Raw genomic sequence first — 23,468 nt, forward strand, 5'->3', positions numbered from 1 at the left:
TAAGGGTTAATGATAAGCCAGAGCCTGGCTGTACTTATCTGTCAGTGGCTGTGTGCTTGTTTTTACTGTATCTTTATTGCTGCATTTGTTGTTTTGATATTAAACCATCAGGTTTCTACATTGTTGATGTTAATGGCTTCGTCTAAAAATATATTTGGTGAGTGTAATTTGAAGCTGATTTGATCGTAGAAATTCTGGGGTTAAAAACACACACACACTCACACAAAACATTAATCTCATACTCACACAGCATGCACCAAAACGCATAAGGGCAAATATGGGGACAGATGCACACACACAGAAAGCGTGGCAGTATACCTCATTCCACAGAATGGCACACGCTTAGATCAGCACGCATTTGCATTAGCATGATTTTCCCCCTCCAAGGAATCTTGGTCAGTGATTAATGAATGATTGTTGAATGGGAGGAAGTGTGGAGTGACAATAGACCTCAGAAGTGACTCCGGTTGGCCAATAAACCTTTATGGTACTGGCTGGAAGGACTGAGGAGCACAGTGACCCCTCATCTGGATCTGAGGAAAGTGCACCTGCATATCCACGCATGCTATGCATGTAGACAGACAGACGAGCACTTTGAAATATTTTCTTGGAGGTGTACATATTAACATTTACGGCATGTGCACACACGCATAGTTGCATATTGGCACGTATACACAGCGCCATAGGCTTCAATAGGTCTCATCCACGCTGACACACTGTACTTATGATTATTTTCTAACTGCAGGCAGAACATTGCCAATGCTTCTTGTCAAGGTCCTAATAATGACAATTTGACGTATATTAGTGATATCAGTCTTAGTCGGCTGAGCAAGTGAAAGGTTCTCCCTTCCAAGGCAAATGAGTCACATCCCCGGCCATTGTTCCTCAATACCAGCTGAGTCACAGAGCACAAGTCTCTGTCTATATATAGACTGAACCTGGCACTGCCCTCTACTGCCTGGGCTGAGGTAGCAGTCTGGCCAATGATATCTGCACCTTTTATATTTGGAACAAAAAAATTATTTTGTAATGCCATTGTCAAGGTTTTTTTGTTCTGGTCTGTAATTTAATAAATGTTATATTATTCCTCTGACATTATTTAAGTGTAAGTAAAGGTAAAGTTAGTTTAAATAAATGGATTTTAAATTGTTTTGGGGCCGTGGTATGTGATTGGCTGGTCTTTATTGAGTAGAGGTTTAGGATTGGAGGATCTTGTTTGACTGGTTGGCTGGTTGGTTGTTTTGCAGGGATGACACAAGCAGTATCTTTGATGGGTTAATGGAAGAAGATGAAAAGGACAAAGCAAAACGGTGAGGTCTTAATAAGTTCAAGCACTCCATTAAAGGGAACTCTGAACAACAGCTTAGTTTGATCATTGTGTTGTTTTTGTTAGCATCTTACTATGTGTATTATCTTTCTCATGTCCAACCCTCCAGAGTATCCCGTAACAAGTCTGAGAAGAAGCGCAGAGACCAGTTCAATGTCCTCATCAAGGAGCTGGCTACCATGTTGCCAGGCAACACTCGGAAGATGGACAAGTCTACCATCTTACAGAAGAGCATCGATTTCCTGCGCAAGCATAAAGGTAAGGACCTCTCTTTCTTCTAGCCCTTGGACATCAACATGTCTAGAAGAATATGAACATTTCAGTGTTTTAACCAGGGAACTAAAATTATTTTCCATTAGTTTTGTTCTGAACAGAATCTTAATTTAAAAAAATTCCATTACACTGTTCCGACCAACAAAATAAAGATCTGAACTGGTTGAAACACCAAAAAACAAACTGTTTATATTGTTCCTTTTTAAATCTCAGATTTAAAAAAAATTAAATAAATTACATTTAGTTTGACAATAAATCACTTCACAAATGGATAGAGCAGCTTGCTATGGAGCGGGCAAGCAATGTGCATACATTGGACAGACAAGTGTAGTGTGGGGTGCAACATGCGACTGAAATTTGGCAGGTGAGGAGAGTGCTGGGCATGAAGCGCTGGGTATCTTGTAATTATGACGTATAATATCTGAATTAAGCCTACATAATTATACCTACGGAGGAGCGGCTTCTATGAAGGAACTTAGAAGACATTCAAAGTTCAAAGGGTTGGCTTAACTTAACTGACGGTGGACCAGAGCTAGCCCTTGATCATGACTCTCAGTTCCATTACATTACTCATAATGCCACCTGGAGTTTTCAAGAGCTAGACCAGAGCTAGCAAACTTGTGTGTCTAGAGAAGCACCAGAATTAAAATGAATTGAAATGATACTTTTTTGTAGTTAATAAATCCAATGTGAAACATGATGCTGTAACTATAGTATCCTTAAATCGCATGGAAAAAAGTTAATCCGTTGTTCTGTAATTAAAAATTCTCTCTCCCTAATTTCTAAATCACACACTGGCAAAGATTTTCAGCTGGTAGGCAGACAGACACTAGAATAAGTTTCTTTGCATGGGCGCTTTGTTGTGTTTTGCGTGGGACTGGAGAACAGTTCCCCTGCTTTTAAAATAATGGTTCTGTTACGGAACAGTATTCATGGGTTGCACCTCCATCACTCGGTCGCGTCATTGCCATTGCTATCAAGGTTCTACAGATGCCGCAGCATATTGATATCCTACTGATGGTTAATGCTCAGTCTTCCTGAACGGGGGCTAATGACTGTTTCGTCAAAATTACACTATAGTGGCCTGGAAATACGATGACATTGCTAAAGTAGACAAATAATTTGTAGAAAACAACATTGGCATTATGATGTCGTCAAACTTACTTTAGAGAAATGGCAATGTTGGCATGAGCCTGCAAAGTTGTTCAGAAATAGTTAGCAATGCTAACTTTAAGCTGGCTAAAATGTCGGTGCTCTCCCCTCAATCGTAGCTAGCTAGCTAAAGTTATGCTACATCTAAAGTCAATCTGGCGACATTACAATGATGACAAAAAATGTCCTACTAATTATTTGCCTCCTTTTGAAATGCCATCAGCACAGTAATGCACTTTAGACAAGATCGTCATCCCCACCTGTTAAGACTGCATAGAGTAGAATGCTCATCTGGGCATCTGTTCTAAAACGAATGTGCAAAACAATATTGTGATGAAACGTGCAGAACATGGATACATCACTTTCGTTCTCGGTTCTGGTTCTGTTCTTCGGAAAAACATTTTTGGCCAGTTTTCGGTTCTGTTCTCTGAACCGGTTCCAACCCCTAGTATTAACCAAGCTGTCAGGGGAATCACTGATGTGAATTACTCAATCTGTGTCTCTCTCTGTCAGAAATCGCTGCACAGTCGGAGTCGAGCGAGATCCGACAGGACTGGAAACCTCCTTTTCTTAGTAATGAAGAGTTCACACAGCTGATGCTGGAGGTGAGAGTGGCAGTCAACACACTCCAAGTGCAGTAGTTTGCACATCCTTTCACTAAGTAGGATCTATACTGAACAAAAATATAAACGCAACAATTGTAAAGATTATATTGATTTATAGTTCATATAAGGAAATCAGTTAATTGAAATAAATTCATTATGCCCTAATCTATGGATTTCACATGACTGGGAATACTGATATGCATCCCTTAAAAAAGGTAGTCAGTATCTGGTGTGACCACCATTTTCCTCATGCAGCATGACATCTCCTTCGCATAGAGTTAATCAGGCTGTTGATTGTGGCCTGTGGAATGTTGTCCCACTCCTCTTCAATGGCGGTGCGAAGTTGCTGGATATTGGCGGGAACTGGAACACGCTGTCGTACACGTCGATCCAGAGCATCCCACACACGCTCAATGGGTGACATGTCTGGCGAGTATGCAGGCCATGGAAGAACTGGGACATTTTCAGCATCCAGGAATTGTGTACAGATCCTTGTGACATGGGGCTGTGCATTATCATGCTGAAACATGAGGGGATGGCGGCAGATGAATGGCACAACAATGGACCTCTCGAATCTCGTCACGGTATCTCTGTGCATTCAAATCGCCATTGATAAAATGCCATTGTCTTCGTTGTCCCTAGCTTATGCCTGTCCATACCATAACCCCACCTCCACCATGGGGCACTCTGTTCACAATGTTGACATCAGCAAACCACTCGCCCACACGACACCATACACATGGTCTGCAGTTGTGAGGCCGGTTGGACGTACTGCCAAATTCTCTAAAACAATGTTGGAGGCGGCTTATGGTAGAGATATGAACATTAAATTCTCTGGAAACTACTCTGGTGGACATTCCTGCAGTCAGCATGCCAATTACTCGCTCCCTCAACTTGAAACATCTGTGGAATTGTGTGACAAAACTGTACATTTTTAGTGGCCTTTTATTGTTCCCAGTACAAGGTGCACCTGTGTAATGATCATGCTGTTTAATTAGCTTCTTGATATGCCACACCTGTCAGGTGGATGGATTATCTTGGCAAAGGAGATATGCTCACTAACAGGGATGTAAACAAATTTGTGCACAAAATTTGAGAGAAATAAGCTTTTTGTGCGTATGGAACATTTCTAGGATCTTTTATTTCAACTCATGAAACATGGGACCAACACTTTACATGTTGCATTTTATATTTTTGTTCGGTGTACAAATAAAGTATGTCAGTCAAAAAGGATGTAAGTAGCAGTAATAACATTCTGAACATGTTTTTGTTCATAGTTTACTGAAGAAGGTTGACAATGAAACGTCTGTGAATTTTTTTCCCCTGTCTGCTGTGTAAGCAAGAGAAAAAAGTGTGTGGGTTAAAACAGGTTCACTGTATAGGTAAAAAAAACACTTCGTTTTTTGGATGTCGTTGTTGATTGGTTTAACAAACCAAGGACTATTCAAGTTTAAAGTTAACCGCAATGGAACCATTTTTTCTACATTGTAATACTCTATATTGCAAGTAGATGGTGCTTTAACAACTGTTTTTTTATCTGCTAGGCGTTAGACGGCTTCTTCCTAGCAATTATGACTGATGGGAACATAATCTATGTCTCAGAGAGTGTTACATCTCTACTGGAACATCTTCCTGTGAGTATTAATTCTGTCCATACACATTACTTAATGCCTATGTAAGGTTGTTGTTATGCATTACTATATTTTGACATCCGTGACGACGGTTGACATACATGACCAAGGATGACATACATGACTTTGGGTGACATCTGTGTGTGTGTTTCAGTCTGACCTGGTGGATCAGAACCTATTGAACTTCCTGCCCCTGGGGGAACATTCAGACGTGTATAAAGCCTTGTCGTCTCACATACTGGAGGGCGAGACGCTAACGCCTGAGTATCTCAAGAGTAAGTACTGGAGCTGTTTTAGCATTTTTTTCAGTTTCAAGTTGTAATGTCACATGCACAAGTACAGTGAAATGCCTTTCTAGCAAACTCAAAACCCAACACTGCAATAATCAATAACAATGTAATACTAGAAAAAACACATGAGAAATAAGAAGATATATGAAGAACACAGTAAGTAAGTAAGTAAGCATACTATATACAGGGTCAGCTCTAGTACCCTATTTACAATGTGTAGGGATACAGGAGTGATGGAGCTAGATACTGTATGTATAGGAGTAAGGGGACTAAGCAACAGGATATAAGATAAACAGAGTAGCTGCAGCTTGTATGTGAGTGGGTGTGCGTGTGTGTAGAGTCAGTATAAATGTATGTGCATATCAGTGGCGGTCGGTGCCGTTTATGATGAGGGAGGATGAAGGAGTTCCCACATATCTTCAGCACTTTTTGGCAGCTTTTCCTTCACTCTGCTGTCCAACTCATCCCAAACCATCTCAATTGGATTGAGGTCAGGTGATTGTGGAGGCCAGGTCATTTGATGCAGCACTCCATCACGCTCCTTCTTGATCAAATAGCTCTTACACAGCCTGGAGGTGTGTTTTGGGTCATTGTCCTGTTGAAAAACAAATGATAGTCCCACTAAGTGCAAACCAGATGGCATATCGTTGCAAAATGCTGTGGTAGCCATGTTGGTTAAGTGTGCCTTGAATTCTAAATAAATCCCAGACTGTGTCACCAGAAAAAGCACCTCCACACCATCACACCTTCTCCTCCATGCTTCACGGTTGGAACCACACATGCGGAGTTCATCCATTCACCTACTCTGCGTCTCAAAGACACAGCAGTTGGAACCTAAAATATAACATTTGGACTCAGCAGACCAAATGTCCATTGCTCATGTTTCTTGGCCCATGCAAGTCTCTTCTTCTTATTGGTGCCCTTTAGTAGTAGTTTGTTTATTTGCAGCAATTCGACCAGTGAATGAAAGTTTACAACTTGGGTGCATACAGGTCGAGATATTTTTAGGTGACAGACAGTAACACATGGTCAGATAGTGACACATTCAATACCGCCTTGCACACTCTTGCTTGCATCTAGCTGATCTAGGGTGTAATTGTTAGTCCAACAGTTGCAAACGAGAGTTTCTATTGGACAAATTGAGGTATGTTTAACTCCGCTCATTCCGCTTGCTGCCATTTAAGAAATGTTTTTCAACTGAATCGGCAGAATGAATACACCCCTGATCACGTGTAAACACAGTTCACTTTAAGAGCAGCCACGTTGTATTCCTTCTCGCATCCATGCGCTCTCCTCCTCTCACGTTTTCTCTTTGTTTGTGGACTTCAGTGCACATCAGCTATATGTTACCTAATCTTTCCAAGCCAAACTAGATCATAACCGCTACACACAGCCTACATCGTTGTCACCATATTAGCTAAAGTAACGTCATAGTCAAGTTTCTTTGGCCACAGCATAAGCAGATAATTTGTTTCAGAGTTAGATGTACCCATGAGTTTATTTGTACTGTTTTATTGTATAATTAATTTGTTTTCAGCTAAAAACCAGTTAGAATTCTGTTGCCACATGCTCAGAGGGACGATTGACCCTAAAGCGCCCCCTGTGTACGAGTACGTCAAGTTCATCGGAAACTTCAAGGCCCTGAATAATGGTGAGTTTTCTTTTATATTGATTTATGGGAAAATAGGCTTGGAATGTGTATACAAGTAGCTGCTCTGTATTTAGTTTGTGACCATAAATGCACTTAGTCACTGTTGCTTTTTGGTCTGTCCCAATCTTTATTTTCCCTTTCTCCCGAAGTGCCTAACTCAACTCGAAACGGCTTGGAAGGGGTGATCCAGCGTTCACTCCGGCCCGCTTTTGAGGACCGAGTCTGTTTCATAGCAACTGTGAGATTAGCTAAACCACAGTTTATTAAGGTAAGACACTTATACAGTATATCACAGACTGCATATTTAGGTAACCAGGTATGTCAAATGCTGTACTGTGAAGGTTCCTAAGTGACAGCCTTGTAAATTATTTCCTTTGTATAAGAAGTAAACATCTAGTTTTTCCTCACTCACTCACAGGAGATGTGCACTGTGGAAGAACCCAATGAAGAATTCACCTCCAGACACAGCTTAGAATGGAAGTTCCTCTTCTTGGACCACAGGTAATGTGTGCTGTCTATAGCCATGTCTGTGTGTTTACCTGCCTATGTCATGTTAGAGAGAGTTAGTCTCTAGCTGTTTGAAACTAGGCACACAGCAGTCAGAACAGAGTCACAGTGAGAGTGTTTGGTTCAGCTCAAATCAAATTAGCTGGCTGCTGTGTTCTCTCTGGGCCAGTCAGTCTCACCCCTTTTTGAGCAACAACACTAGAAAGAGTACTTAGTGTTTCACTGCCACTGAAAACCTTTATTATACTGTCCTCTGTACATACCAGGTCCAGAGAGTAATGCATTGTTTTGTGTGTTTTTGATGTTATTATCACTACTTTACAGGGTGATAAACTGTATATTTTTGTATTTGAATGGGTTGTGCTATCATTTAATGACATTGTTACCTCCCCAGGGCTCCGCCCATAATAGGTTACCTGCCGTTTGAGGTTCTGGGTACATCTGGATATGACTACTACCACGTGGATGACCTGGAGTCACTGGCCAAATGCCACGAACATTGTAAGTACATTTCTGTCACATTTGTGTATTTCAAATCAAATCAAATTGTATTGGTCACATACCTATATTTAGCAGATGTTGTAGCAAAATGCTTGTGTTCCTAACTCAAACAGTGCAGTTGTATCTAACAATTCACAACAATACACACAAATCTAAAAGTAAAAGAATGGAATTAAGAAATATATCATTATTAGAATGAGCATTGTCGGAGTGGCATTGACTAAAATATAGTAAAATAGAATACATGATATACATATGAGATTAGTAAAGCAGTATGTAAACATTATTTAAACATTATCGAAGTGACTAGTGTTCCATTATTAAAGTGGCCAGCGATTCCATGTCTGTGTATATAGGGCAGCAGCCTCTAAGGTGCAGGGTTGCGTAACTTGTAAGTCGCTCTGGATAAGAGCGTCTGCTAAATGACATAAATGTAAATGTAACCGAGTGGAAGCCGGCTAGTGATGGTTATTTAATGGCCTTCAGATAGAAGCTTTTTTTTCAGTCTCTTGTTCCCAGTTTTGATGTACCTGTACTGACCTCGCCTTCTTGATGATAGCGGAGTGAACAGGTAGTGGCTCACGTGGTTGTCCTTGATTATCTTTTTGGCCTTCCTGTGACATTGGGTGCTGTAGGTGTCCTGGAGGGCAGGTAGTTTGCCCCCGGTGACACGGTGGGAAGACTGCACCACCTTCTGGAGAGCCCTGCGGTTGCGGGCGATGCAGTTGCCGTACCAGGCGGTGATATAGCCTGACAGGATGCTCTCAATTGTGTATCTGTTAAAATGTGTGAGGGTTTTAGGTGCCAAGCCAAATTCCTTCAGCATCCTGAGGTTGAAGAAGCGCTGTTGCACCTTCTTCACCACAATGTCTATGTGAGTGGACCATTTCAGATCGTCAGTGATGTGTACGCCGAGGAACTTGAAGCTTTCCACCTTCTCCAATGCGGTCCCGTCGATGTGGATAGGGGGGTGTTCCCTCTGCTGTTTCCTGAAGTCCACGATCAGCTCCTTTGTTTTGTTGACGTTGAGTGAGAGCTTATTTTCCTGGCACCACACTCCCGGGGCCCTTACCTCCATGTAGGCTGTCTTGTCATTGTTGGTAATCAGGCCTACTACTGTTGTGTCATCTGCAAACTTGATGATTGAGTTGGAGGCGTGCGTGGCCATGCAGTCATGGGTGAACAGGGAGTACAGGAGGGGGCTGAGCACGCACCCTTATGGGGTCCCTGTGTTGAGGATCAGCGAAGTGGAGATGTTGTTTCCTATCTTCACCACCTGGGGGCGGCCCGTCAGGAAGTCCAGGACCCAGTTGCACATGGCGGGTTCTAGGGTGTAAGCAAATTGAAGTGGGTCTAGGGTGTAAGGTAGAGGTGATATGATCCTTGACTAGTCTCTCAAAGCACTTCATGATGACAGAAGTGAGTTCTACGGGGCAATAGTAATTTACATTTACATTTACGTCATTTAGCAGACGCTCTTACCTTTTACTTTCTTGGGTACAGGCACAATTGTGGACTTCTTGAAGCAAGTGGGGACAGCAGACTGGGATAGGGAGAGATTGAATATGTCCGTAAACACTCCATCCAACTGGTCTGCGCATGCTCTGAGGACACGGCTAGGGATGCCATCTGGGCCGGCAGCCTTGCGAGGGTTAACGCGCTTAAATGACTTGCTCACGTTGGCCACGGAGAAGGAAAGCCCACAGTCCTTGGTAGCGAGCCGCGTCGGTGGCACTGTGTTATCCTCAAAGCGGGCGAACGTGTTTAGCTTGTCCGGAAGCAAGACGTCGGTGTCCGCGACGTGGCTGGTTTTCCTTTTGTAATCCGTGATTGTCTATAGACCCTGCCACATACGTCTTGTGTCTGAGCCGTTGAATTGCGACTCCACTTTGTCTCTGTACTGACGTTTTGCCTGTTTGATTGCCTTATGGAAGGAATAACTACACTGTTTGTATTCTGCCATATTCCCAGTCACCTTGCCATGATTAAATGCGGTGGTTCGCGCTTTCAGTTTTGCGCGAATCCTGCCATCTATCCACGGTTTCTGATTAGGGTAGGTTTTAATAGTCACAATGGGTACACATTTTATGAGTGTGTTTGTGTTTTCCTGTCCCATGTCCACATCTGTGACATCAGTTCACTCCTCTCTCTCTCTTCTGCAGTAATGCAGTATGGGAAGGGGAAGTCGTGCTACTACAGGTTTCTCACCAAAGGGCAGCAGTGGATCTGGCTCCAGACTCATTACTACATCACCTACCACCAGTGGAACTCAAGGCCCGAGTTCATTGTCTGCACGCACACTGTCGTCAGGTATAGTTCGGCCAATCACTAATAATGATATTCGTATGTATATTTCACAAGAAGTATGTCTGTCATACTATGGATAACCAGTAGTATTTCATTGTGTTCTGATGTTCATAACCCTCTTTCTCTGTTGTGTTGCAGCTATGCTGAGGTGAGGGCTGAACAGCGCAGGGAGTTGGGGATTGTTGAGTCGCCGCCGCCAGAAATCTTTGCGGTAGATAAGGTGAGACATTTATGAGACTGACATGAGAGCTCGTCTCGCTGACTCCTAAGCATGAGAAATCAGAAATCAGTTTAGGGGATAAAGACGGGGCTGAGTTTGGCTAATGATGAGGGTGTTTTCTACAAGCACATGGAGAAGCCAGCCAAGTAGAAAATAGCCAACCAGGCTCCCCTGGGCTGGGATGGGGGTGTTACAAGCTCTAGTTTGGTGGCCTCTGGTACATTTTAATGCTAGATAGTTGCTGGTTGAAAAAACAATCAGGAAATAAGAATGATAAAATTCATACATATATATATATATATATGCAGTTGTGAAGGTATTAGGGGCCAAGCCAAATTCCTTCAGCATCCTGAGGGGGTGTGTGTGTGTGTGTGTGTGTGTGTGTGTGTGTGTGTGTATATACATACAATCGTGGCCAAAAGTTTTGAGAATGACACAAATATTAATTTTCACAAAGTTTGCTGCCTCGGTGTCTTTAGATATTTTTGTCAGATGTTACTATGGAATACTGAAGTATAATTACAAGCATTTCATAAGTGTCAAAGGCTTTTTTTGACAATTACATGAAGTTGATGCAAAGAGTCAATATTTGCAGTGTTGACCCTTCTTTTTCAAGACATCTGCGATCCGCCCTGGCATGCTGTCAATTAACTTCTGGGCCACATTCTGACTGATGGCAGCCCATTCTTGCATAATCAATGCTTGGAGTTTGTCAGAATTTGTGAGTTTTTGTTTGTCCACCCGCCTCTTGAGGATTGACCACAAGTTCTCAATGGGATTAAGGTCTGGGGAGTTTCCTGGCCATGGACCCAAAATATTGATGTTTTGTTCCCCAAGCCACTTAGTTATCACTTTTGCCTTATGGCAAGGTGCTCCATCATGCTGGAAAAGGCATTGCTCGTCACCAAACTGTTCCTGGATGGTTGGGAGAAGTTGCTCTCAGAGGATGTGTTGGTACCATTCTTTATTCATGGCTGTGTTCTTAGGCAAAATTGTGAGTGAGCCCACTCCCTTGGCTGAGAAGTACCCCACACATGAATGGTCTCAGGATGTTTTACTGTTGGCATGACACAGGACTGATGGTAGCGCTCACCTTGTTTTCTCCGGACAGTCTTTTTTCCGTATGCCCCAAACAATCGGAAATGGTGCTTGCTGGACTTTTCTTGGGCGCCCTGAAGCCTTCTTCACAACAATTGAACCGCTCTCCTTGAAGTTCTTGATGATCCGATAAATGGTTGATTTAGGTGCAATCTTACTGGCAGCAATATCCTTGCCTGTGAAGCCCTTTTTGTGCAAAGCAATGATGACCACACGTGTTTCCTTGCAGGTAACCATGTTTGACAGAGGAAGAACAATGATTCCAAGCACCACCCTCCTTTTGAAGCTTCCAGTCTGTTATTCAAACTCAATCAGCATGGCAGAGTGATCTCCACCCTTGTCCTCGTCAACACTAACACCTGTGTTAACAAGAGAATCACTGACATGATGTCAGCTGGTCCTTTTCTGGCAGGGCTGAAATGTAGTGGAAATGTTTTTGGGGGATTCAGTTCATTTGTATGGCAAAGAGGGACTTTGCAATTAATTGCAGTTCATCTGATCACTCTTCATAACATTGTGGAGTATATGCAAATTGCCATCATACAAACTGAGGCAGCAGACTTTGTGAAAAAAATATTTGTGTCACTCTCAAAACTTTTGGCCATGACTGTACATACATGCATACATACAGCATACATACATACATACATACATACATACATACATACATACATACATACATACATACATACATACATACATACAGTTGAATTCGGAAGTTTACATACACTTAGGTTGGAGTCATTAAAACTCGTTTTTCAACCACTCCACAAATTTCTTGTTAACAAACTATAGTTTTGGCAAGTCGGTTAGGACATCTACTTTGTACATGACACAAGTAATTTTTCCAACAATTGTTTACAGACAGGTTATTTCGCTTATAATTCACTGTATCACAATTTCAGTGGGTCAGAAGTTTACATACACTAAGTTGACTGTGCCTTTAAACAGCTTGGAAAATTCCAGAAAATGATTTCATGGCTTTAGAAGCTTCTTATAGGCTAATTGACATCATTTGTGTCAATTGGAGGTGTACCTGTGGATGTATTTCAAGGCCTACCTTCAAACTCAGTGCCTCTTTGCTTGACATCATGGGAAAATTAAAAAAAATCAGCGAAGACCTCAGAAAATAAATTGTAGACCTCCACAAGTCTGGTTCATCCTTGGGAGCAATTTCCAAACGCCTGAAGGTACCACGTTGATCTATACAAACAATAGTACGCAAGTATAAACACCATGGGACCACGCAGCCGTCATACTGCTCAGGAAGGAGACGCGTTCTGTCTCCTAGAGATGAACGTACTTTGGTGCGAAAGGTGCAAATCAATCCCAGGACAACAGCAAAGGCCCTTGTGAAGATGCTGGGGGAAACAGGTACAAAGTATCTATATCCACTGTAAAACGAGTCCTATATCGTCATAACCTGAAAGCCGCTCAGCAAAGAAGAAGCCACTGCTCCAAAACTGCCATAAAAAAAGCCAGACTACGGTATGCAACTGCACATGGGGACAAAGATCGTACTTTTTGGAGAAATGTCCTCTAGTCTGATGAAACAAAAATAGAACTGTTTGGCCATAATGACCATCGTTATGTTTGGAAGAAAAAGGGGGAGGCTTGCAAGCCGAAGAACACCTCCCAACCGTGAAGAACGGGGGTGGAAGCATTATGTTGCGGGGGTGATTTGTATCAGGAGAGACTGATGTACTTCACAGAATAGATGGCTTCATGAGGAAGGAAAATTATGTGGATATATTGAAGCAACATCTCCAGACATCAGCATGAAGTTAAAGCTTGGTCGCAAATCAAATGTATTTATATAGCCCTTCTTACATCAGCTGAAATCTCAAAGTGCTCTACAGAAACCCAACCTAAAACCCCAAACAGCAAGCAATGCAGGTGTAGAAGCACGGTGGCTAGGAAAAACTCCCTAGAAAGGTCAAAACCTAGGTAAGAAACCTAGAGAGGAACCAGGCTATGAGGGGTGGCCAGTCCTCTTCTGGCTGTGGGTGGAGATTATAACAGAACATGGCCAAGATGTTCAAATGTTCATAAATGACCAGCATGGTCAAATAATAATAATAATCACAGTAGTTGTCGAGGGTGCAACAAGTCAGCACCTCAAGAGTAAATGTCAGTTGGCTTTTCATAGCCGATCATTGAGAGTATCTCTACCGCTCCTGCTGTCTCTAGAGAGTTGAAAACAGCAGGTCTGGGACAGGTAGCACGTCCGGTGAACAGGTCAGGGTTCCATAGCCGCAGGCAGAACAGTTGAAACTGGAGCAGCAGCACGGCCATGTGGACTGGGGACAGCAAGGAGTCATCATGCCAGGTAGTCCTGAGGCATGGTCCTAGGGCTCAGGTCCTCCGAGAGAGAGAAAGAAAGAAAGAGAGAATTAGAGAGAGCATACTTAAATTCACACAGGACACCAGATAAGACAGGAGAAATACTCCAGATGTAACAGACTGACCCTAGCCCCCCGACACATAAACTACTGCAGCATAAATACTGGAGGCTGAGACCAGAGGGGTCAGGAGACACTGTGGCCCCATCCGATGATACCCCCGGACAGGGCCAAACAGGCAGGATATAACCCCACCCACTTTGCCAAAGCACAGACCCCACACCAGTAGAGGCATATCTTCAACCACCAACTTACCATCCTGAGACAAGGCCGAGTATAGCCCAGAAAGATCTCTGCCACGGCACAACCCAAGGGGGAGCGCAAACCCAGACAGGAAGACCACATCAGTGACTCAACCCACTCAAGTGACGCACCCCTCCTAGGGACGGCAGGGAAGAGCACCAGTAAGCCAGTGACTCAGCCCCTGTAATAGGGTTAGAGGCAGAGAATCCCACTGGAGAGAGGGGAACCAGCCAGGCAGAGACAGCAAGGGTGGTTCTTTACTCCAGTGCCTTTCCATTCACCTTCACACTCCTGGGCCAGACTACATTCAATGATAGGACCTACTGAAGAGATGAGTCTTCAGTAAAGACTCTCTCAGATGGGTAGGCAGACCATTCCATAAAAATGGAGCTCTATAGGAGAAAACCCTGCCTCCAGCTGTTTGCTTAGAAATTCTAGAGACAATTAGGAGGCCTGCGTCTTGTGACCGTAGCGTACGTGTAGGTATGTACGCCAGGACCAAATCGGAAAGATGGGTAGGAGCAAGCCCATGTAATGCTTTGTAGGTTAGCAGTAAATTGGTTTTCCAAATGGACAATGACCACAAGCATACTTCCAAAGTTGTGGCAAAATGGCTTAAGGACAACAAAGTCAAGTTATTGGAGTGGCCATCACAAAGCCCTGACCTCAATACTATAAAAAATGTGTGGGCAGAACTAAGAAAGCGTGTGCGAGCAAGGAGGCCTATAAACCTGACTCAGTTACACCAGCTCTGTCAGGAGGAATGGGCCAAAATTCACCCAACTTATTGTGGGAAGTTTGTGAAAGGCTACCTGAAACGTTTGACCCAAGTTAAATAATTTAAAGTCAATGCTGTCAAATACTAATTGAGTGCAAGTAAACTTCTGACCCACTGGTAATGTGATGAAAGAAATAAAAGCTGAAATATATAATTCTCTCTACTATTATTCTGACATTTCACATTCTTAAAATAATGTGGTGATCCTAACTGACCTAAGACATGTAATTTTTACTTGGATGAAATGTCAGGAATTGTGAAAAACTGAGTTTTTAAATGTATTTGGCTAAGGTGTATGTAAACATCCGACTTCAACTGTACACACACACACACACACACACACACGCGCGCGCACACACACACACACACACACACACACACACACACACACACACACACACACACACACACACACACACACACACACACACACACACACACACACACACACACACACACACACACACACAGTACCAGTCAAAAGTTTGGACACACCTATTCATTCAAGGGTTTTTTATTTATTTATTTTTTTACTATTTTTTACATTGTGGAATAAGAGTGAAGACATAAACTCTGAAATAACACATGGAATCATGTAATAACCAAAAAAGTATTAACTTCTATGGGCTAGGTGGGACGCTACCGTCCCACCTGCGCGACACAGCCAGTGAAATATCAGGGTGGTAAATTCAAAAACAACAAAATGTCATAATTCAACTTTCTCAAACATACAACTATTTTACACCATTTTAAAGATAAACTTCTCGTTAATCTAACCACATTGTCCGATTTCAAAAAGGCTTTACAGCGAAAGCAAAACATTAGATTATGTTAGGAGAGTACATAGACAAAAATAATCACACAGCCATTTTCCAAGCAAGGACGTGTCAATACAACCCAAAACACAGCTAAATGAAGCACTAACCTTTGACGATCTTCATCAGATGACACTCCTAGGACATTATGTTACACAATACATGTATGTTTTGTTCGATAAAGTTCATATTTATATCCAAAAACAGCATTTTACATTGGCGCGTGATGTTCAGAAAATGTATTCCCACCAAAACGTCCGGTGAACGTGCACATCAATATATAAAAATACTCATCATAAACGTTGACAAAATATATAACAATTATTTTAAGAATTATAGATAGACTACCCCTGGATGCAACCGCTGTGTCAGATTTTAAAATAGCTTTACGGAGAAAGCACATTTTTCAATATTCTGAGTACATAGCTCAGCCATCACGGTGAGCTATTTAGACACCCGCCAAGTTCGGGGCAACCTAAACTCAGAATTAGTATTAGAAATATTCTCTTACCTTTGCTGATCTTCGTCAGAATGGACTCCCAGGACTGCTACTTCCACAAGAAATGTTGTTTTTGTTCGAAATAATCCATATTTATGTACAAATACCTCCGTTTTGTTCGTGCGTACAGATCACTTATCCAAAGGCATAACGCGCGAGCGCGGAATGAGAGACGAAAAGTCAAAATGTTTCATTACCGTACTTAGAAGCATGTCAAACGCTGTTTAAAATTAATCTTTATGGTATATTTAACGTAAAATTGCGATAATATTCCAACTGGACAATAGCATATTCATTCAAGAAGAAAAAGAAGGAGGGGCGCTCTCGCGGGACCGAGCATATCCAATCCCTTTGTTGCCAGGCAGACCACTCAGTAACTGAGCTCCTATTATCTGCCCAGTGACAGGAAAATGCTCAAACCACTTTCTGAAGGCTTTAGACAGCCAATGGAAGCCTTAGGAAGTGCAACGTCACCCCACAGACACAGTAGCTTCGATAGAGAATCAAAAGAAGAACTACAATTCTCAGACTTTCCACTTCCTGCTTGAATTTTTCTCAGGTTTTTTCCTGCCATATGAGTTCTGTTATACTCACAGACACCATTCAAACAGTTTTAGAAACTTCAAGAGTGTTTTCTATCCAAATCTACTAATAATATGCATATTCTAGTTTCTGGGCCAGAGTAGTAACCTGTTTAAATTGGGTACGTTTTTCATCCGGACGTGAAAATACTGCCCCCTAGCCCAGACAGTTTAAACAAATCTAAATATATTTTATTAACTCAGCAAAAAAAGAAACGTCCCTTTTTCAGGACCCTGTCTTTCAAAGATAATTCGTAAAAATTAAAATAACTTCACAGATCTTCATTGTAAGGGTTTAAACACTGTTTCCCATGCTTGTTTAATGAACCATAAACAATTAATGAACATGCAGCTGTGGAACGGTCGTTAAGACTTACAGACGATAGGCAATTAAGGTCACAGTTATGAAAACTGAGGACACTAAAGAGGCCTTTCAACTGACTCTGAAAAACACCAAAAGAAAGATGCCCAGGGTCCCTGCTCATCTTCGTGAACATGCCTTAGGCATGCTGCAAGGAGGCATGAGGACTGCAAATGTGGCCAGGGTAATACATTGTAATGACCGTACTGTGAGACGCCTAAGACAGCGCTACAGGGAGACAGGATGGACAGCTGATCGTCCTCGCAGTGGCAGACCACGTGTAACAACACCAGCACAGGATCGGTACATCCGAACATCACACCTGCGGGACAGGTACAGGATGGCAACAACAACTGCTTGAGTTACACCAGGAACCCACAATCCCTCCATTAGTGCTCAGACTGTCCGCAATAGGCTGAGAGAGGCTGGACTGAGGGCTTGTAGGCCTGTTGTAAGGCAGGTCCTCACCAGACATCACCGGCAACAACGTCGCCTATGGGCACAAATCCACCGTCGCTGGACCAGACAGGACTGGCAAAAAGTGCTCTTCGCGGTTTTGTCTCACCAGGGGTGATGGTCGAATTCGCGTTTATCGTCGAAGGAATGAGCGTTGCACCGAGGCCTGTACTCTGGAGCGGGATCTATTCCATCATGGTCCGGGGCGGTGTGTCACAGCATCATCGGATTGAGCTTGTTGTCATTGCAGGCAATCTCAACGCTGTGCGTTACAGGGAAGACATCCTCCTCCCTCATGTGGTACCCTTCCTGCAGGCTCATCCTGACATGACCCTCCAGCATGACAATGCCTCCAGCCATACTGCTCGTTCTGTGCGTGATTTCCTGCAAGACAGGAATGTCAGTGTTCTGCCATGGCCAGCGAAGAGCCATTTGTGTTAGTCACATTTCTGTGGAACTTGTTCAGTTAATGTCTCAGTTGTTGAATCTTGTTATGTTCATACAAATATTTACACATGTTAAGTTTTCTGAAAATAAACGCAGTTGACAGTGAGAGGACATGTCTTTTTTTGCTCAGTTTATTTGAGATTCTTCAAAGTAGCCACACTTTGCCTTGATGACAGCTTTGCACACTCTTGGCATTCTCTGCTGTTGCTGTTGATGATGTTGTTGCTGTTTTGTTGTGAAAATATGGACAGGACCATGGTCTGCGAAGTTGGCCAAAAATCAAGTGTCACAAAAATGATTTTGACTGGCCCGGACATGGTTTGGTTCTTAAATGCATTGGCCTAAAGGTTGCCATGCTTTCTCTCTACATTCAGCTGTTAATTGCCTATATTTGGTTATTATGATATGTATTAAAAAGCTGTGTCATATAATTTAGCAATGCAAGTCATTACTCTATTCTTTAGAATTGCAATTGCATTCATTTGTTTCTAAACTATGTCATTTTGAGAAGATTTGAAAATAGGACGCTATCCCTTTAAGACAAACATTCCAAAAGAGAGATGAAAATGGCTACAGTAGGCTAGCAAGAGAATGCTAGTGTTGAATCCACCGTGCCTCCATCTTGGCACTCCCCCACTGTTGTAGCTATGGAAATGCATTTATTAATGTCTACATTCGTTTTTGCCAAATGTATTATTTATTACAGACACCGTAATGCATACTTTTAAATTATATATGTTAGGTAAACGTGCAAATGGAAAAACTATATAAAAACATTTTGTTTTCACCTATCGAACTGTGTTAGATCAGTGATTACCTCATGCGAGGAAGGATGTATTTCCAAAGTCTCCTAACAAGGTTTGGGAGTTGTAGTAGTGAGTCTGACTGTTCTCTCTCTGCTCTCTCCATCTCAGGACTCTGGTTCTGAGTCTCAACACCAGCTCAACACCTCCAGCCTGAAGGAGGCCCTGGAGCGATTTGACCGCAGCCGCACGCCCTCCACCTCCTCACGCAGCTCCCGCAAGTCCTCGTCCCACACCGCCGTCTCCAATCCAGCATGTAAGCACTGACCACATGACATCACTACATCCATCTTGTCTATTGTCACATCCTTTCTGAGAGCTACTTTGATCCTAAGAGTAAGGTGTTTGTTTTTTCCTCCTCAGCACCTAAGCTAAAGACAGACAGGGGTACACCAGGATGCCAGTCCATCTCTGCTATTGAGATGACATCACAGCGAAGGTCGTCTGTCAGCAGTCAGGTCAGTGTGGGCTTTCTTCAGCTTGCGGTCACCGCATCTCTATTTTTGATAGTAATCTGGTTCATAATGTAGTTCCTGTGTTTGTCTCCAACAGCAATCAATGAGCTCCCAACACACCCAGAATACAGGGCAGAACATGGCCCCGTCCATTGTTTCACAACAACAACAACACCATCATCAACAGCAACAGCAGAGGCAGCAGCAACCACCACCGCAACAGCAGCAACCACCACCGCAACAGCAGCAACCACCACCGCAACAGCAGCAACCACCACCGCAACAGCAGCAACCACCACCGCAACAACAGCAGCAGCAACCACCACAACAGCAGCAGCAACCACCACAACAACAGCAGCAACCACCACAACAACAGCAGCAACCACCACAACAGCAGCAACCACCACAAGTGCAGCAACCACCACAACAGCTGCAGCTGCAGATCCAGCCCAGTGTCCAGGTGAGAAATCTCCCGCAGGACTGTAATTTGGCAGTGTCAGTGACAGAAATGTTCAATTATAATGAGCCATCCACAAACATCCCTTATTTTTCATCTTTGCTAGCCCATGGTACAGTTCTCCACCCAGCTGGATGCCATGCAGCACCTGAAGGATCAGCTGGAGCAGAGGACCAGGAGGATTGAGGCCAACATCCAGAGGCAGCAGCAAGAGCTCAGGCAGATCCAGGAGGAGCTCCAGAAGGTGCAGGGCCAGGGCCTACAGGTTAGCACTGCCCCCTGCTGTCTGTCTCGGGAACAGCACTATAAGGGCCCCATATACTAACCATGGCCCTCTAATGTAGAGCTGGGAAAGGGTTTACTGACTGAATGTTTGAATACTTGAACCAAAATGTCTGCTTACATTTGTGTGGATGCATGCATGTGTCATTATGCCTGTGTTTTTTTCTATGTAAGAAGAGTCTTACTATGTGGTATTTTCTCTGGTGCAGATGTTCCTCCAACAGGGTGCAGGTGGGCTGAGCCTGAGCTCTGTGCAGCTGGCCCAGGGGACCACCATGCAGCCAGGCGGCGCTCTCAACATGCAGGGCCAGGTGGTGTCTGCAGGCAACCTGCAGGGCAGTACTCAGCAGCAGCACACGGTTCAACGGCAACCTCAGCTGCAGGCCCAGCCTCAACAACAGAACCTGCTACAAGACACCAGCTCTGTCCTCTCACAGTCTTCTGTGAGGTCGACTCACTCTCTGCCGCCCCAGCAGAGTGCCCTGCCGGCCTCCCTCTACAACACCATGATGATCTCTCAGCCCAACCAGGCCAATGTGGTCCAGATAGCCAACAGCCTGGCCCAGAACAGCAGCAACAACGCTGCTACTGTGGCAACCTTTGCCCAGGACCGCTCGGGACAGATCAGGTACATGATTCCATCAACAGGGTTTGTTCTCCTCTCACTCAGCAGCTGATTGTTGTTGAGAACTATAATGATTATCCAAGGGATTTGCATACATTTGTTGTGTGTTTTCCGTGTCTGGTTCTTATGTTGCTCATTTATTGCCACCCTCTCTCCCTCATCTCTCTCAGGTTCCCAGCTGGCTCTCAGTTGCTGACTAAGCTGGTGACTGGTCCGATGGCATGTGGAGCGGTCATGGTCCCTACGACCATGTTCATGGGCCAGGTGGTGACAGCGTTCGCTCCTCAGCAGGGCCAGACTCAGACAATCAGCATCGCCCAGCAGCAGCCTCAGCAGCAGGAGCAGCAGACGCAGGCGCAGTCTCAGGCCTTAGCCACACAGCACGGACAGGCCCAGCAACAAACCCAGTTCCTCCAGGTGAGGTGACCAATAGAGAGCACCGTCTGTAGAGGTAGATCAAGTACTTTTCCCTCCCACCCACCTCTCTGTTCTCCCTCTCTAGGGCCCTCGGCTGCTCCATGGAAACCAGTCCACTCAGTTGATCCTGCAGGCGGCGTTCCCACTGCAGCAGCAAGGCACTTTCGCCACCACGCAACTGCAGCAGCAGCAGCAACAACAACAACAGCTACAACAGCAACATCAGCAGCAGCAGCAACAGCTCCAGCAGCAGCAACAACAACAGCAACAGCAACTCCAACAACAGCAGCAGCAGCAACAGGAGCAGCAGCTGGCCTCTCACAGGGCAGGTAGCATGTCAGGCCGCTCCAGCACACAGCCCCAGTAACCTGGCAACAGCCAATTAGACATGTGGACTGAACCAAGACAAGGTCTGTGTGTTTGTGTGAGGGGGTGAAGAGGTATAGTGGGATGGATGGATCAATAGAACTTGGGAACGATTTGGCGCTTCAGAGAGAAAACAATGCTGTGCTGACAGTGAGCACAGGGTCGCTCTGCCTCACGGCCATGCTCAGAACTCTTACGTCACAGAGACCTCCACTCTGTCCAGGTCCCCTCACCACGGTGAAAGGAGGAGGAAACCCTGGTCCCGCCAGTGTTTGTCCCCTCCCCTGTCCTCGTGTTGTGTGTTCAGTGTGTGCTCCGGTCACCCTCACAGGATTCATTTATGCAGGATGATCCAGTCGACACATTGGAGCTTCAATCCAGGCTTCAAAGAAGTCCTACGGAACAGACAGCAGACAGATTCCTCGTGTGTATCGTTTTTCCTCCTATTTTTGTTTTTCATGTGAAAGTAATTATCGGTCAGAAAATATTTTTAAGAATGTCATGTGGACTGTACTTTTATTGTACAGAACACATGTAAAATAATATGTAAATATATGGACAAAAAGATAACTAATATTTTATATGATGCATGAAATGAAAAGCGTAGTCTGTTATTTGTAGCTTTGAATATATATATTTTTATCTAGTACTCTATGAAAGAAAGCAAACCTAACACGCTTAATGGCAGATCTTTTCACAGACTTCCTTCTTCTCAGGGGGGGGTCTGCTTAGCGGACACCGCTGATGCTGCTGGTCATGTCACAGTTTGTTTCATCCTCTTCCTCACTTTTAATGTCTTGGTAAAGGAAAAAAAAACGTTTTAAAGTTACAATATTTTTTTAGAATATACATTGTGGCCCAAAGCAACATGTTGAGGACTCTAAGTAGACACAATCTAGCCAAAACAATATTTTAAATAGTTAATAAAGCAAAGACCCAAAGTTGACCAAATAGACTTTAAATGCATACTGTGGAAACCCTATGAGTTAATTCTTTACTCGGCCATAATGCCTCATGCCAAAAGCTATCCATAAGCATTTTTTGGTTTATTCAAACCTGTGGCATTATGACTGTTTTAAAGAGTGGTCACATAACGCTCATAGTGATGCATGAATAGTACCTCTAGATACAGGCTATACTAGGGCCAAGTCATAATGCTTTACAATACTGTAGTTATTTTAGCCCCGAAGGCTTAATGTGTAGAAAAATAAGTATTCTCATAGAAAAAGTAGCCATTCAATGACGTTTTAAATGGTCAAAAACACTACCTTAAACTAAGAAATGCAATATACGCTAGTGATAATTCCGCACAATATCACATATTAGCTGTTAGAAATTGTGTGAATACTGAATTCTTTTAGTGTCTGTTCTATGAATGAAATGCATCCCCTTATGTCCATACTTTCTCCTGTCACTTACAACCAACAACTACAGCATGTTTATGACCTTGATCTCCAATGAAGCTTTTTATGGGTCAGAACAAACAAATTATTGATATTTGTCCTCTTTAGAGGAGAAATGTAATTGAAGGTGGATCTCATCGAATACGTGTTAGGACAGAATGCCACTAGCAATTGTTGTGATCCGAGTTCATCTTCATGTGTTCATGAAGTAAGCTTGTATGTTTGTCTGAAGCCAGTGACGTAGGTATTACACTGTGGGGGTTGCGGTCTTAATCAAGACGTTAAACTGCTAATCTGACCTACTGGGGTCATTCGTTAAAGTAAACGTATAGCACTTATTCAAACTCTGGCTACTGACGGCTCTAACATTAAGAACCCCCTACAGACAGTACTCTTCACTTCTTCTCAGTTCGAATGGGAGAAGACAAACTACACTACTGGAAATGTTTCCTAAGGTGTAGGCTAGGCCCAGTCCAGACAAGAACAGAGAAAATGCTGAGGCTATTTGATCCTAGA

At 43.5% G+C, this 23,468-nt stretch overlaps 1 protein-coding gene across 2 annotated transcripts in view; it reads left to right on the forward strand.

Moving 5' to 3' along the window:
• clocka (clock circadian regulator a) overlaps positions 1–22,266 on the forward strand; it is a 64,577-nt gene extending 42,311 nt beyond the window's left edge. For both annotated transcript variants that reach the window (XM_045706084.1, XM_014169004.2), the window contains 18 exons: positions 1,248–1,310; positions 1,437–1,585; positions 3,266–3,357; positions 4,902–4,991; positions 5,143–5,263; positions 6,816–6,929; positions 7,079–7,197; positions 7,348–7,430; positions 7,831–7,937; positions 10,100–10,247; positions 10,383–10,464; positions 19,059–19,203; positions 19,311–19,405; positions 19,500–19,862; positions 19,966–20,124; positions 20,351–20,769; positions 20,937–21,183; positions 21,269–22,266. In XM_045706084.1, the coding sequence (XP_045562040.1) occupies positions 1,248–1,310; positions 1,437–1,585; positions 3,266–3,357; positions 4,902–4,991; positions 5,143–5,263; positions 6,816–6,929; positions 7,079–7,197; positions 7,348–7,430; positions 7,831–7,937; positions 10,100–10,247; positions 10,383–10,464; positions 19,059–19,203; positions 19,311–19,405; positions 19,500–19,862; positions 19,966–20,124; positions 20,351–20,769; positions 20,937–21,183; positions 21,269–21,550 (2,878 nt within the window). In that variant the 3' untranslated portion in view covers positions 21,551–22,266. The remainder of the gene's footprint in view (positions 1–1,247; positions 1,311–1,436; positions 1,586–3,265; positions 3,358–4,901; positions 4,992–5,142; positions 5,264–6,815; positions 6,930–7,078; positions 7,198–7,347; positions 7,431–7,830; positions 7,938–10,099; positions 10,248–10,382; positions 10,465–19,058; positions 19,204–19,310; positions 19,406–19,499; positions 19,863–19,965; positions 20,125–20,350; positions 20,770–20,936; positions 21,184–21,268) is intronic.
• The last annotated feature ends 1,202 nt before the right edge of the window (positions 22,267–23,468 follow it).

This window comes from Salmo salar, chromosome ssa23 (genome assembly GCF_905237065.1).
Source record: "Salmo salar chromosome ssa23, Ssal_v3.1, whole genome shotgun sequence".
Lineage (NCBI taxonomy): Eukaryota > Metazoa > Chordata > Actinopteri > Salmoniformes > Salmonidae > Salmo > Salmo salar.